The sequence below is a fragment of the Podarcis erhardii genome, assembly GCF_964252035.2.
Source record: "Podarcis erhardii genome assembly, chromosome: 3".
Taxonomy (NCBI): Eukaryota; Metazoa; Chordata; class Lepidosauria; order Squamata; family Lacertidae; genus Podarcis; species Podarcis erhardii.
The window spans coordinates 104,389,745-104,404,949 of NC_138507.1; the positions used below are offsets into that span (position 1 = coordinate 104,389,745).

The following is a 15,205-nucleotide window of genomic DNA, read 5'->3' on the forward strand; positions in this document are numbered from 1 at the left end:
GGGCCTCAGGAGTCATACAGTGAGGCAACCTTAGACCCTGGACTTAACAGCCTGAAGGGCACCTACAATGTGTCTTACTTCACTTATTTAAGATTGCAGTAAGCCAGCCCAGCTGCGTTTAGGGGCTGCCTTGCTCATTCTGCTGAGTTGAGCCCCGGACTTCTGCGCCAAAGTCCTAACTGGAAATGGAAAGTAGTGAGCTGGCTGTGCTATGAAACATGGTGCCAATCTGAGGTAGGAGGACTCAGTCTGGAAGCACTAGGAAGCACTGCCAGCTCATTGCTTTCCCTCCACAGAATATAACCATCAAGCACCATTATTTTGCCCTTAAAAGCCTCATGGTGTTTCGAACTCCTATACCTAAAAAACCACCTTTCTGCAAATGAACCTGCCCAGATCCTGAGATCATCATCTGAGGCCCTTTTCTGTCTGCCATGCCTGAGGAAAGTCTGGAGGGCTGCAATGAAAGAGCAGGGTCTTTTCTGCAGCAGCTCCCCATTTAGGGGATGCTGTCCCCAAGAAGATCCAACCTTGTCATCCTTTTTGCTGCCAGGCAAAGACGTTTTTGTTCCGCCCTGCCAGGTATTTCGGCAGCACTAGCAGTATGTTATAGTAACATTACATTTGTTTTAAATAATACTAATATGATTTTATTGTTGTAATGTTTTCCCCTGGTTGTATTGTGCAGGGGCTCTCAGTCAACACACATCTGTGGCTCCTTGTGACAGTGACCACACCTTGGGAATGGCTTCAATTGCCTGGCTAAACCAGGTGAGAGTAGCCAATGGGTCTCAAACCCTCAGTGAGTTAGGGACTTCCTCTGCATGCAAAAACAGGCTCTGGTGGATTGAGCAGACAAGACCAATAGTGAGTCCAATGGTCAATAAGACATTTTCTGTACGTGGTATAGAGGGAAGACAGGAAAAGATGAGGCTTACCTGTTGCAAAATATATTTCTGTTTTGTGCAAGCACAGCAACGGGGCATAGAGAGACACAGCATTTGATTCTTAGACATGAGGCACTTTGGAAATACATTTCAGCATCATAAAGCCTAAGAATGGTATACCTTCCAAAGGTGGCCTTGCCACTTACCAACCTGTGAAGGTAGCCCATCCAGAAGAAGGAAAACTCTGATCCTAAACCTCCTGCTGCTGCCTTGTGGGACATCTTCAGGAGAAGAAAAGGAAAAACCATCTTCCGCAGAAACTGCTGCTTGCCTTCTATCACTGTGCCATTGAGAGCGTGCTCACTTATGGCTTATGTGTGTGGTACGGAAGCTGTACTACCCAGGACAGGATGGGGTTGGGCAGAGTTGTTAAGGCAGCAGAGAGCATTGTTGGCTGCCCACTCTCCACCTTAGAGCAGATTTATGCCACAAGGTGGACATAGTAAAAGATCCATCACATCCTGGTCACTGTCTCTTCGAGCTCCTGCCATCGGGACGGAGATACAGGACGATGAAGACAAGAACGAGCCGTCTCAAGAACAGCTTCTTCTCCAGAGCGATCTCGGCCCTGAATGGGAAACCTGGACTTTGAAAGTCATCTAATCTTCCTTGCTGTATTATACTGTATTGTTTTAATTAGTGTTTTTATAGTTGTTCTGATTTTGAGTGGAGTGCCCTACCTGGGTGGATGGAGCAGCCAAGTAATCTCGTTGTCCCCGAGAGGGGGCAATGACAATAAAGATATTATTATATTATTATAAAAGGCTAAGGAGTAAACACTAAAATCTGGAGTGGCGTTCCTAAGGCAGTTGGGTGATGCCTTGTACGCCTCCTTCCAGCAACTCCTGCAGCCAAGCTGGTGCCGAACGTATTGCTCTGCTTTCAGCAAGGCAGAGATTTGGGGGGATGACTTGTTACCTGGGCAGTCCAGGACCTCCATACACACTGCCCCAAGAAGCTCACTTTGTTGCTGCTCACACAGCAGTTTGGCTTCATCCCTGCAGGTGCACTCCATTGTCTCTCGAGATGCCAGCAACAACAAGGGGCTTTTTCCCATGGGAAGCAAGGTACAAATTTAATAAACCTAGCCTTTGTCAAGTTAGACTCCCAACACTTTATAAGCCACAGGAATGAGACACTCTCATGTGATGCCTAACGCCTTGTCTCTTTCATTTCCTTTGTCATCTTATCTGTTTACTCGCCACCTGCAAATCTTGCACTCTCCAAGCCAGACCAGACCAGCTGAAACATGTTCCAGAGGCAAAACTTGGCCCTCTGTCCTGTTCAAGGGATGTTCCTGCTGCTTACAGGAATAGGCTAGAAATCTGGGAGTTTTCTGGGTCAATATCTGCCATACTTATGCGCCGATGCCAGATGGATTTTTGACTCTAACTTGGGGGTGTCATGGTACCAGGCCAGGACTTTGGGGCTAAAGTCCAGAGCCACATTCAGGGGAATGAACCAAACATGGCAGGGCTGGTGTACCACATTTTGAGGGGAAATAAGAATAGAATCCTAGAATTGCAGAGTTGGAAGGGACCCTGAGGGGTCATGTAATCCAACCCCCTTCGATGCAGTGTATTCGAAAGAGGGACCCTTCTGCTAAAACCATTGTCCAGAGTCTGAAATCAATTCGCTGCAGTGCTATTGCATTTGAGAGAGTACAAATGATCTTGCTAAAGTTTGGAAAGGAAGAGGCATGAAAGCCCTCAAATGCAGAGAAAGACCTCTTGGGCTCAGCATATAGGCAGCTAGGCCTGGCCTGTCTGGATTTTAACTGTGAGCCTTTCATTTAGCCTGTCTGAAATCTTTTACTTGCCTGATTGGCGAAGTCAAGTGTTTATCCTGGAATCAGATATAGAAAAGCCCAGACCAGTGAAGAACCTAAAGTTCAGTTAATCTAGGGAATGAGTGACCTGGTTCTTTGATCTTGCCATGTTCTTCTATCATCTGCTGGCTAAATTTGGAGGCCCTAACACACACAGAGCCTGGTTAATATTTGCAGATTACTTTTGTTTAGATTCTATTACTATGCAATTAGATTGTTGCCTTGCAGGCATGTTTGACTCTCTACGGACAGAAAAGGAGAGTATACAACCAGTAAACATCTGCTCCGACTGTCTCTATTTAACAGGGAGAGTACAGATTTTCGCTGCACCATCAAATCAATGAAACTTTTATTTTTATCACTTACATAATTATGAAGCTGATGTCCATTGCGTTGCTATTACATTATTCCACCCTGTTTGTTTCAATGCAAAAGAAACACAATGGTGACAATTGTGTATCGTTTGTGGACTGAAAACGGCAGCTACGGATATTATTGGTTGGATTTATTTTCATTCTGTTCAGGGAACAAGTAAGTGATCATAACCAATTTCTGCTCCCATTTCTGCTTTCATTGGAGTTCTCTGACTTATGAGTTTATTCATGTTTCGGTTTTTAAAAACTTGTTACAAACTTTTATATCAATTGACAATGCCAACATGTATTTTATGTTGTTGTTTTGTAAGCTGCTTATAGGTTTTATTTACAATGAAGCAGAATATAGACTTTGTGAAAAACAAACAAATAAATTAATAAACAACAGGTCACCAGTGCTAATAACATATGTCTGTTTGTGGAATAATGTCAATGGAGGCAATGGAGGAGGCAATAAGAACTCTACAGGAAAGGAATTCCATAATCGGGGCACTACCACCAAAAAGGCCCTGTCTTAAATCGCTGCCAAATGGGCCCTACATATTTTAGGAACCATTTTTATTCTGTGGGTGGAATGTGCTTTGCAAAAGGGGTGCATTATGCATGGTCCTCCTGAAACCTCCCACAGCTACGACAGAGAAACCCGGAGATCTTTTGACGTCCTAGCCAGAAGTAAGATGGCACTAGGCAGGGGAGTGTTTGTGTGTGTTTGTGTGAAGTTTTGCATGTCAATAAATGGACACAGACATCAGACGCTCAACAGGGGGAGGAAAGGGGAAGCACTTACACACACAAATAACAGAGCTATGTGTTGGAGATAGAGGAGCAAGCTGCAAGCTAGCGTTTTAACACTCATTTCTTTCCAACCAAACAGGACTAGCAGGTGCCTGCTGTAGCCTTCAGCTACTTGAAGAGCAATGCCTTGCCAAAGGCACTGAAATTTCAACTAAAAATGTGGAAATCCCAAGATGGAAAACAATAATGGGGGGGGACGACGATTGAGTTGAAGGAGACACACCTTGATTAGCAAAACCATGGGTGGTTAGCAAATTCCACCGCTCAGGAAACTGTCATGCTGGTAAAGACCAGTGAATAGGGAGCCATTCTTTCCAGACTGGTCGGGGGGGGGGGAGATATTCCCCTTCTTTCCCACCCACATTCATAAATCATGGTCCTTTATTACTGAAGGCTCTCCTATGCTGCACTGTAGTCGGATGAAAGGGGGAGCTCCTAAGATTTTTGCATCTTTTTAATACACTGTAAGATGCCCTGGGTGGCGTATTTATGCTAGGAAGCTCTACTAAGATAAATTTTAAACACACACACACATAGTAAGAATGATGGTAGAAAGGTGTAGGATGGAAGTGATCAAAAGATCAACAGGCACCACTCAACAGGGAATGCATCACACTTTATCATGTTTTGCGCAGGTGCAATTGCCTCTTCAGGCATTCAAAATAGAGACTTAGTGTGCAGTTCTATTGACGGATGCTCCCAGGTATGTTTATATCAGACAGCAGTCTCTGTCGTATTTGTCTTTTAGTGAAAGAGCAAGGAACAGGTACCTTTTCAAGATGCCTGAGACTCTTTCTTTTCCTAGCAATGGGACAATAAGATGGTAGTATGAGGAGCTGGAAGAGATGTGAAGCTGGGACAAGGGAGATAACTGAAGAATAAGTAATAAATAAGGCTGGGAAGGACGGCGGAGAGTCATAAGCAAGGGGGAGATGGAAAACTAGTTCCCCTCAGGATATCGCAAAGCCTGCTTACTGATATTTTCCACTTTCATTTGCTACTACTACTAGTAAATTATTTACTACACATTTACTACTACAAGTACTACTGGTTATTATCTAACTACTGCCGGAGATGGAGCCATGTTAGTTTGTGACAGCAGAACCAACGGAGGCACGGACTAATTTGCAGCGCGATCCTAACCATGCCTACTCAGAAGTCCAGCTGAATTCAATGGGGCTTCCCCCTGGGTAGGTGGGATTAGTAGGACTGCAACCTAATATAATTATTACGCCATAATCTTTCATTGACTATAATGCACTTCAACAGATGCAAAACAATAAATGAATTTGTTTGCCCTATTACAGCCAGTGACATCATCATCATCATTAATTGTATACCCATCTTCATCTGAAGATCCCAGGCGGTTCACAGCATAAGCGTTATTATGTAATATTATAGATTTTGGGGGCACAGTTCAGTGTTAGAGCTGCAATGCATGCAGAAGGTTGCAGGTTCAATCCCAGGCATATCTCGGTAGGGCTGGAAGAGACCCCAGGCTTTAATCCTGGGGAGCTTCTGCCAATCAGTGTAGGCATTACTGAGCTAGATGGAGCAGTGGTCTGACTCAGTGTTTCCAATGCTCCTCCCTGGGCCCTGCAGCAAGTATGATGGAATCATGGAAGGTAGGCAGTGACCTTTAGCCCTGCCAGCTGTTTCATGTCCCTGTCTAGATCGTCTGTTGTTCCCGCTGGTGACCAGGAGGAGGAGCTGTGCTATGTTGCCAGGTTTGTCCACACCCTCGATTGCTGCAGGGCAAAGGGCCAAGCAGTCCTCACTCCTGCTCTTGGCAATGACGAATGACAGCACAAGGAAACAAAGTGCAAGTGGCCATCGACACAGCTTCCCTGGCTTCGTGGAATACTGAACGCTATTTGCACAAAGGCGATCCAACCAAAATTATTTGGCTGGTCAATCAGTCAGGATGCCATTCATTAGAGACTCTCGGCTATTTTTGTACATTGTGCATTGTTTCCATGCATGTGCATGCATGGCCTGCCAGTTTGCTGCATGCAGCAAGATTTTTTCACAGTCCCCAGCGTTGCTCAGAGAGGCACCGTTCAGAGTTCTGTCGCTGCACATTGCACGATGCGCAGGCAGGCTCTCAACTCCAGCCTGCCATTTGCAGGGCAGGCATTACCAGTATGTTACCCTGCCCTTCTCCAAGGAGCTCAGGGCAGCACGCAGGACCACCTCCTTTTAGCTTCAAGATCACTCTGTAACTTTAAGAAGCAGTCCCTGACTTTGCTTTTCCTTCCCCATCCCTTAGACTGCAAGCCTTGTTGTTGTTGTTGCTGTTGTTGATTTAAACTGATCAGTAAGCCAGGGACCTTTTTGGCTGCAGAGTAGGGTAGAAAGGATTTAAGTAAATAAACACTAAACCTTGCGAGGTAGGTTCGTTCCAGAAAAAGTGACTGGACCAAGGTCACCCGGTGAGTTTTGTGCCGGAGGGGGAATGTTATCTGCTTATTAAAGTATGCATCCGAAAGCATGTGAGGCACCTAGCAATGACTTAAAAGTGCAGCCAATGGAGGAAAATACTAACTTTATTTATCTTATACCACCCTTCAATCATAGTTTCATGGCATTTTATAAAAAACAACACACACAATTAAAGTGTAAGAGGGCTTTCTCTGTGGCTTCACTGCATTGTGGAAGACCTCCCAGGCTCTGGTTTTCCAGAGCAGATAAGCTCTTATCAGGAGGTCCAGTCTGTACAATGTAGGAACTGGGCCTTTAGTGTTGCAGCACCTGCCCCTTGGAATTTCACCCACTGTCTTTTCGGTGCCCTTCCTCTTTCAACAAACCCTTTCAACTGAAATATTTCCTGGCCTGCATCTGTGCTGGAATTGTTTTATACTTACTTGTTGTTTGCTGCCCTGGGCTCCGTTTGGAGGGCAGGATATAAATTTGCTGGAGCCACACCAAAATTTTAATTGACGAGAAACACCAATAGGAGAAAAAAAAGAAACAACTCCTAGCTGTGCTTGATTTATAACACAGAACACAAATGATCACGGGGCATCTAGAAAGTATAAAACAATGCACCTACAGAAGAACATGAGTCATTCCCAAAATATAATATTGTCTTTGAATCTTCCTGCCACACCTGTCTAGGGTCAATCCATGATGGCATTGGCTCTCAATGGAGAACCACTATTCACAGGGTGTGTCCAAAATTGGTACCACCAAACAGCTGTTGAAGCTCCAGGGCCTCTGGAGTGCCTATAGCCACTGACTCTTGACCAGCCATCACTGAGCTTCGGCAGCCACCCCTCCATGAGGAGGCTTCCCCCACCCTCAATAAGTCTGGGTCTGCTGGGCTCTTGTTCATTAAGATCCTTGCTGCACCAGGCCAATAACCCATCTAGCCCAGTGTCCTGTTCTGCCAGTAGCCAACCTACTGTCCACGGGAAGCCTGCGAGTAGGACCTCAGCGCAGTCACACTTGTGATTCCCAGCACAAGTAGAAGAAGAGTTTGGATTTGATATCCTGCTTTATCACTACCCTAAGGAGTCTCAAAGCGGCTAACAATCTCCTTTCCCTTCCTCCCCCACAACAAACACTCTGTGAGGTGAGTGGGGCTGAGAGACTTCAAAGAAGTGTGACTGGCCCAAGGTCACCCAGCAGCTGTGTCTACTGCTCTTAACCACTACGCCACACTGGCTCCCACTCACTGACACCCTGCCTGGGATCTTCGGGTGAAGGGCGAGTAATAAATTAAACAAATTATTAAACAAAAAGGTCAGGGGTACCAACCTGAATATTTTTTTTGGGGGGGGGGGGGAGACCAAGCAAGCCTCACCCTGTATAAGTGATCACGTGATGTGGGGCAAGCACATCATTTGAATGTCAAAACAGTGGTACCTCGGGTTAAGTACTTAATTCGTTCCGGAGGTCTGTTCTTAACCTGAATCTGTTCTTAACCTGAAGCACCACTTTAGCTAATGGGGTCTCCCGCTGCCGCTGCGCCCCCGGAGCACAATTTTTGTTCTCATCCTGAAGCAAAGTTCTTAACCTGAGGTACTATTTCTGGGTTAGCTGAGTCTGTAACCTGAAGCGTATGTAACCCGAGGTACCACTGTACCCATTCAATTTGAATGGCAATGGAGGGGGCTGAAGGGAAGCCAACTCCTAGGGGGCTGAGCTCCCTCCATCAAATATTTCAGGAGGCTCCCCCCCCCCAAAAAAGTTGAGGATAATTCCCAAATTTTGTGCGCGCGTGCCATGTCACGTGATCGGCGATGCGGGGCGGGGCCTACCTGCTCCCTTCCCCGCCCTCGAAATTTTATTCTAGTCGGCCCCCCTGCCCTTGGGAGTTAATGGCAAGGGCCTGAAACCGGCCCTGGCAGCTTCCTGACGGCTCCGGGGAGCTGTTCCGCGTCCTCCTCCCCGTGCGTCACCGACCCCTCTCAGCTCCCGGGGCAAACAGGTCCCGGGGCCTCGCCTCGCCCTCGGGTGCCCGGGAGGCCGCCTGTGGCGATGCCCCTTTCTGGCTCTGTCTGAGTGACCGCGCGTCCCTCCGGCTCGCCCGGCCGCCCGCCGCCCTCCTTCCTCTCCACAAGTCGGGAGCAACTTGCTCGACGGGCGGGGGAGGAGGAGGAGGAGGAGGAGGAGGAGGAGGAGGAGGAGGAGGCGGGCCCCTCGGCGTGCGCCTCGCCCGCCCATTGGCCGGCGCTCCGTCGGCCGCTCCAGCTGGAGCCGGGAGCCGTCGGCTGGCGGAGGAGCGTCTCGCGCCTGCCCCTCTCGGAGCGCCGGCCAAGCTTGCGCGTCTTAAAGGGAGCCCCGCGCGCGCCGCTGCCTCTTCACGTCGAGTCCCCCGGCAGAGAAGGGGAGCGCAGCGCCCGCCCCGCCTCGTCTCTCCCCTGAGCGGACTGTACAATCCTCGGCAGTGTCCTGAGACTGTATGGTCAGCTCAGGGGCGGCTCGGCCCCGGGATCGCAGCCTCGGAAGCAGCGCCGCCGCCGCCCCCGGACCCGCTCGCCACGAGGAGCGCCGCCAGGGATCCTGCGCGGCCGAAAGAGGGAGCCCGCCGGCGCAGCCCAGCCCGCCCCTTGCCCCTCTCCAAAGGCCTCCGGGGACCTGCCCACCCACCCACGCCAGGCCCCCTGCCTGCCTGCCTGCCTGCCTGCCTGCCTGCCTGGGTCGGGCGCGCCCACGAGGGAGCCCCTGTATCCAGACGCCGCGCAGACCAGCGGAGGCGCCGCTCCCACGATGACAGCGGAGAAGGAGAAGAAGAGGTAGGAGGAAAGGCGCCCAGGGCGCACCTGAGCAGCAGGGCACCCCCAGCCCCCCGATCCGGCGCCGATCGGGGGTGGGGGTTTCCCTTTTTAGGAAAAAGTCCTTTTCTTCTCTCAGCTCCAAAGTGGCCCTTCTCTGGCTGAGGTCTCTCCCGCCGTATCAGGTCATCACAACAACAGCAACAACTTGTCAATATTGTATTATCGCCGTTCTGCTTGTTGGACGGGAAGGCCTCAGCGTTGATCTTGATCTAATGGGCATATAGCTCACGAAAGGTGGCCCCTTGAATTTATTTTTGGGGTTGCACGGTGGGCTCCCACGTTGGTGGGCATTGCCATTTAAATGGTGGGTGGGTGTTGCGACTTCTAAACGATTATACGGGGTGGAGCTTACCTGGGCCCCCCAATATTTTATTCAAGTTGGCACTGCTCCACACACACACAAAAAAACAAAACAAAAACAATTGTATTGTGTATTGTGTGTGTGTGTGTGTGTGTATAGTATATATATAGTGTGTGTTGTGTAAATACACAATAGGGGTGCCAACTTGAATAAAATATTGGGCAACCCCGCCCTGCATAATCGATCACTTGACGCATCGTATGCACACTATTTGAATAGAAATGCCTATCAATTTTTGGGGGGCGGCCCCCTCAAATATTTTATTGGAGGGTTGAAGGGACCTCGCCCCCTAGGAGCTGGCTCCTATGATACATACACACTTGTACGATTCGCTTGTTGACGTTTGTGCACTTTTGTCTTATTTTTTAATGTTGGGTACAATCCAGACAAAGCTGAGCAGTTTTACGTTTGTTTGTTTGTTTGTTTGTTTGTTTGTTTGTTTGTTTGTTTTTTAAAAAACCATGTTTCTCATGAGTTCATTAAACACATGTTCATCTGCCCTGAAATCTACGGGACCTCCGAGAGCTTTGCTTAGGCTGGATTGTAATACTCATACTGTAATAATATATTTTAAAACACGTTTGGTTAGGTTCCCGTCGATTTCAAAGGGCGCTTTTCGCCCCTGCTTCTTAACTCTGCCCTTGAAATCCGCGGGACATGGACGCGCTGGATTTTGGCAGGATCTTGCCCCGATGCCTTGGGAATGACTGAAGCTATTCACTGGAATTGCGGCGCGAAAGAAATAATGTTACTTCATCTTGGCTTTGCTCCGGGATCTGTGACGGTTTTGTCCCAGATCTGTGTACTTCTGAAGGTTCAACTTCCAGCTCTTTGGCTAGCTTCCCCTCTTCCTTCCCTCCTCTTCTTCCTTGGAATTGACGCTTATAGGATGCTCCCAAACTTACCCAAGAAAGCTGTTCGCCAAAGCTAAAGAACAGTCGCAGATCTGCACCTTGTGCGTGTCTGTGTGTGCCAGTGTCTTTTGGAGACAGAACTACGCTTAGGAGGCGGAAAGCGATTATCAGCCTTAAACAGAGAGGTCCGAAAACCAACGGCTTTGGCATCCTGCTCCGCTCTTTACCTGTTGAACTACTGTACTGTAACTCTAGAACCTCCGGAACCGAGAAGGGAGCATCTGAAGATCGCTCCCCCTTATCCCCATGCCCGTGGGCCTTTAGACAGCCAGTTAAAATGTAACCTGGGGTGCATCTGTCTGCATAATGACAAAAATGGGACTTTAGCCTGTTCTTTGTCGGTGTCCACTCTTGTCGCGCGTCTGGGAGCTATTACGCGAGAAAAGAACCGAGTCGAATCCTCTAAAAAGTAAACGGAGTGACTCTCATTCTTCCTCCCGTGGCATATTTATTTTTCTAGAGGCAGGAATAACGACAGCTTGCACTAAGGAGCCGCCGCTCCAGATGCAAACACTTCACACTCCCGACTTCTGTCCCCCGAAAATATTAAATGCACAGCTGATTTTCAGCCAACTTTGACTAGGGAGAAATGCGCGGTCAGAAAACTGCAGGAGTACAGTTAGGTAATTTTAGCCCCTGGACTTAATGGTCTTACTCTTTAGGGAATCATCAGCATTACTTCACCACGGGTAGCCAACGTGGCGCCCTCCAGATGTTTTGGACAACCCCTCACCTCCCTTAACTCTTGGCCATGGTGACTGTGCGTGGGGGGTGCTGAATGGAGTTGTGAGTCTACAAAATCTGGGTCGGGGGCACCGCGTTGGCTTCCCGGGCGGTGAACCATCCTTGTTGAGTTTGGGGCTGCGTCCTGCCCCTCCCGTGGACTAGGGCCCCCTGGGCTTCTGCGTCCCCAAGTCCTTCCCTGGCGCCGCCACGGATCGCCACCACGCGCGCCTTTGCGCGTATTCCAGCTCGCTGGCAGCTTCGGTTGCATTTCGTCAATAGCGGAGTAGGATTCAAAGAAGTGTGTTTTTTGTGGGGCGGGGAGCGGAGAGAGATTGCGTCCACATAAACTTTTGAACTGCGCCAGTTTGCAGAGCGCTGGCTTTCCAGCACCGTCTCTCCAAAAGCTGGAGATCATGTGTGGAGTGACACCGGATTGAACTGAGCGTTCGCCGTCAGTGGCCCAAGGAAATTTCAGGGGGCGATCGGTTTGACGGAGAGCAGCTCTCTCTCTCCCCTCGCCGAAGTTTTGAAGACCCAGCGTCTGGGATAGGCTGAAGGCAGCCGCCCAGAGACGGACCAGTGCAAGGCAGTTTAATTCGAGTGGATCCCCTTTTGGAGGCTGGTGCTGGGAAGGTCCGGCAGCTTCCCAGGAGGTTAAAGGGTGAATTCGGATTGCACAACCGCCACCTCTGCCCCTCCCGTCCCCCTGCTCCGTCCATGCCTCATCAGATCAGATCAGCGGCTGCTTTTACACCATCTTCCCCCATTACTAGCTTTGCCGATTGTGCAAAAGCGGAATTTTTTTAGTTCATCCTCTTTAACGCAGCCAGCCTGTGTCGACGAAGATGCTTCTCCCTTTTACTGCTGGACGACCCTGTCTTCCTGCCCACGCTTCAGCCGCATTCTCTCTGTGGTTTCCCTTTCAAGACATTTTTAGCCACCATCGGAGGCGAAGTTGAAAGGGGTCGTTTCTTCCCCCTTCACCTTTCAACGCTTCAGGAATTGGCAATTTTAATACTTCAGATTTGTACCACACGTTTCTGATTGTGCAAAATGTTTCTCATACATCCTCAGTGATCCTTACAATACACCTGTCGTTAGGCACATATTTCAGTTGAGAACATAGATTGTAGTCAGGATTTTTGTTAGGAGGGGAGCAGAACCTCTGTTAGCTTTTTTTTTAAAAAAAAATTGATTCAAGGGGGCAGTTCCCTGCCCCCCCCTCGCTACGCCCATGGCTGAGAATGCAAAGTCACCTAGTGTATTCATGGCAGAGGCAGATTTGAACTGGAGGCTTCCAACTTCCCAGTTTAGTCTCTTAATGTCTGTTACATCAGAGGGTTCAACCCAGGAATGTTCAGTATATTATTTTATTCAACACAGGCGACAAAGGTGTGGTGTGTTAAGGTGCCATGCGACATCCTGCCTTAGTACACATTGAATTTAGTGGATCTTACTCCTAAGTAATCTTAGTTTGATATAATGTGTCTTCATTTTAATTATTAGGAATTCCAGGGTGCAAAGCACTTTGAAGCCTGATGGTTTTATTGGGGAAGTTATCTATGCACATGAAGTGCTACATTATGTGTTTAAGTTACCCTCTGGTTTCAGTCCTTGAAAATATAAATTTGGGGTACAGCAAAAATCAACTCAAACTTAGTATGTTTCACTGACTTCAACTGGATTTAAATGTGTTTAACACTGGGGGGATCATGTCCAGGTTTTGCTGAAAGGACTAAACTTGGAGCACGGGTAGTTTGTTGTCTTAAAAAATATATGTTTCCATATTTGCAACCTAGAACTTCACATCTTATGTGTGCTTCTCTTGTATGGTCTGTTATCTAAGACCTTCAAAGAGGGTTAAGTTTGTATCTTTTTTTTAATTGGGCGGACTTCTGTTGGTGGAAACTTCCAATTTGCCATATGAGATGCATAGTGACTCGGAACCAGCACAGTTGGTAGAACATGAGACTCTTAATCTCAAGGTTGTGAGTTTGAGACCCACATTGGGCAAAAGATTCCTGCATTGCAGGGGCTTGATCCTTGTGGTCCCTTCCATGTCTACAGTTCTATGATTATAACTGAGCAGTCGTCATTCCAGTCTCTTTTATTGTACTCAAGAAATGTGTGCATGGAAGAGAAGGGGCCACAGTTTGTGTGGAGCTCTGGGTACACACTAATGCTTTGCGTTTTCTTGTGTGCCCATTGGCACCTTTTAGAAACCTGGTAGCTTTTCATGGAGGGTGAGTTGGGGGGGGGGAGGAAATATAGGTATGTGCAAAGATTTCCAGGGCAAACCTGCAATCAAGCCCTTTTGGCCTGTATAAGGTATATGTATAAGATCTTGGCATTGTTGGTGTAGCTCTTATCTGTTGTTTTGGAAGGACAGAGCATATAGCTTCAAATGAGCAAGGATACGTAATGTAAAGCTCATGTTCCTTTCGGTTCTCCTTTGAAATATTTCCTATTTATTGAATATTTAACCCCTGTTGCCTTTGGGTGCATGGTAGGATACATGTAAAACTTTTCTCCCCTGATCTGTGCCAACTCAGATTTTGTGAACAATAAAGTTCTTGAATGTCCACGGTGTTTAGCCGTCCGCTCTTGTGGTGTGCTTACTGTACATATTACATTTGTTTGCTGCATTCATTAAAAGTGTGCTGGGGAGGAAAAAACGAATCACTGATGACCAGCATGGTGAAAAGCTCTCATTTAAGAACCTAACAGCTAAGCTGATATAGTTAAGACAAGGGTGTGTTAACCCGTACTTTCTCTTCAAAAAGAGCAAGAAAAGGAATAAATTATATTCCCAGAAGGATTTTTGCAGTGGTTATTGAAGAAAAGGTGCATGAATAATGTTTGTGGGGACAGGGCTGTGGCTAGGGGGTGGCGAGGTGGGCCCCTGCCAGGGGCACAGGCAATGGAGGGCTGTGCAAAATCAGCAAATAATATGTCCATACATATAAATATTGATAATTGCCTTGTAAGAAATGGTTTTAAATAGAGGCTGAATTGAATGGGTGGAAGGGGGCGGGGTTGGAGGAGAGGCAGAAAGAAGAGCTAATTTGTCTGTGGCTAGGGGGCGCAATCGGGACAGTTTTGCCAGGGGTGTAAGATCACCTAGCTACAGCTCTGTGTGGGGAAATAATCTGTGGAATATGACTCAAAAACAGGGATCACTTCAGACTCTGGATAACACACCCACTCCAATAGTTGTAGCTGGAATATGAACAACTGTTCTTAGAACAAAACAAATTCCTTCCAGTAGCACCTTAAAGACCAACTAAGTCAGTTCTTGGTATGAGCTTTCGTGTGCATGCACACTTCTTCAGATACACTGAAACAGAAGTTTCCAGACCCTTCTATATAGTGAGAAGAACAATTTAATATGCTTGCATTAAATCTGAGTGTGTCATATCCTGTTCTTTTAAACTATGACTTAACTGGGGTCTACAGGACTCCTGTATCAGGTTAGCAAAGTTCTTCTTCTTTTAGAATTTTAGGATGTCATAATAAACACAGAAGGAAAGGCACACTCTGTAGCTTTAGGCTTCCAGATCAAAATTCCAAAAAGTGAAAGGCGAACTTGTGCAATAGCAGAAGAAGTTAGTAGATGTCTTGCAGGCGGTGTGGGGCTGCCCTATCTGTTCTGGGGCTTATTTGGAAGCTAGAAAGCCTGTTCTTTGCTTTGGTGTTGTATAATAAAGTATTCTACTGTGTAGACTGTCTAGTACTGAAAGGCAAATGAAAACTTAAAGCTGCATAACACGATGACTGCATAATCATAATATATTTAAAGCACCTTTTAAATGCATGGCTTTCCCCACAAAGTATTCTGGGAACTGTAGTTTAAGGGTGCTGGGAATTATATCTGAGGGTGTAAATTACAGTTCCCAAGATTCTTGGGCGGAAAACAATGTGCTCTAAATGTGTTTTGCATGTGTAGCGTGCACATAGCCTGTGTCTGCAATCCTTTAT

The 15,205-nt window shown here is 47.4% G+C and overlaps 1 protein-coding gene across 3 annotated transcripts in view; it reads left to right on the forward strand.

The window, feature by feature from the left end:
• The first annotated feature begins 8,737 nt into the window (after positions 1-8,737).
• EPAS1 (endothelial PAS domain protein 1) overlaps positions 8,738-15,205 on the forward strand; it is a 132,172-nt gene continuing 125,704 nt past the window's right edge. For all 3 annotated transcript variants that reach the window (XR_014154537.1, XM_081854619.1, XM_081854620.1), the window contains exon 1: positions 8,738-9,184. Coding sequence is in view for 2 of the 3 variants with exons in the window: in XM_081854619.1 (XP_081710745.1) it covers positions 9,159-9,184 (26 nt within the window). In the remaining variant the exon portion in view is untranslated. The remainder of the gene's footprint in view (positions 9,185-15,205) is intronic.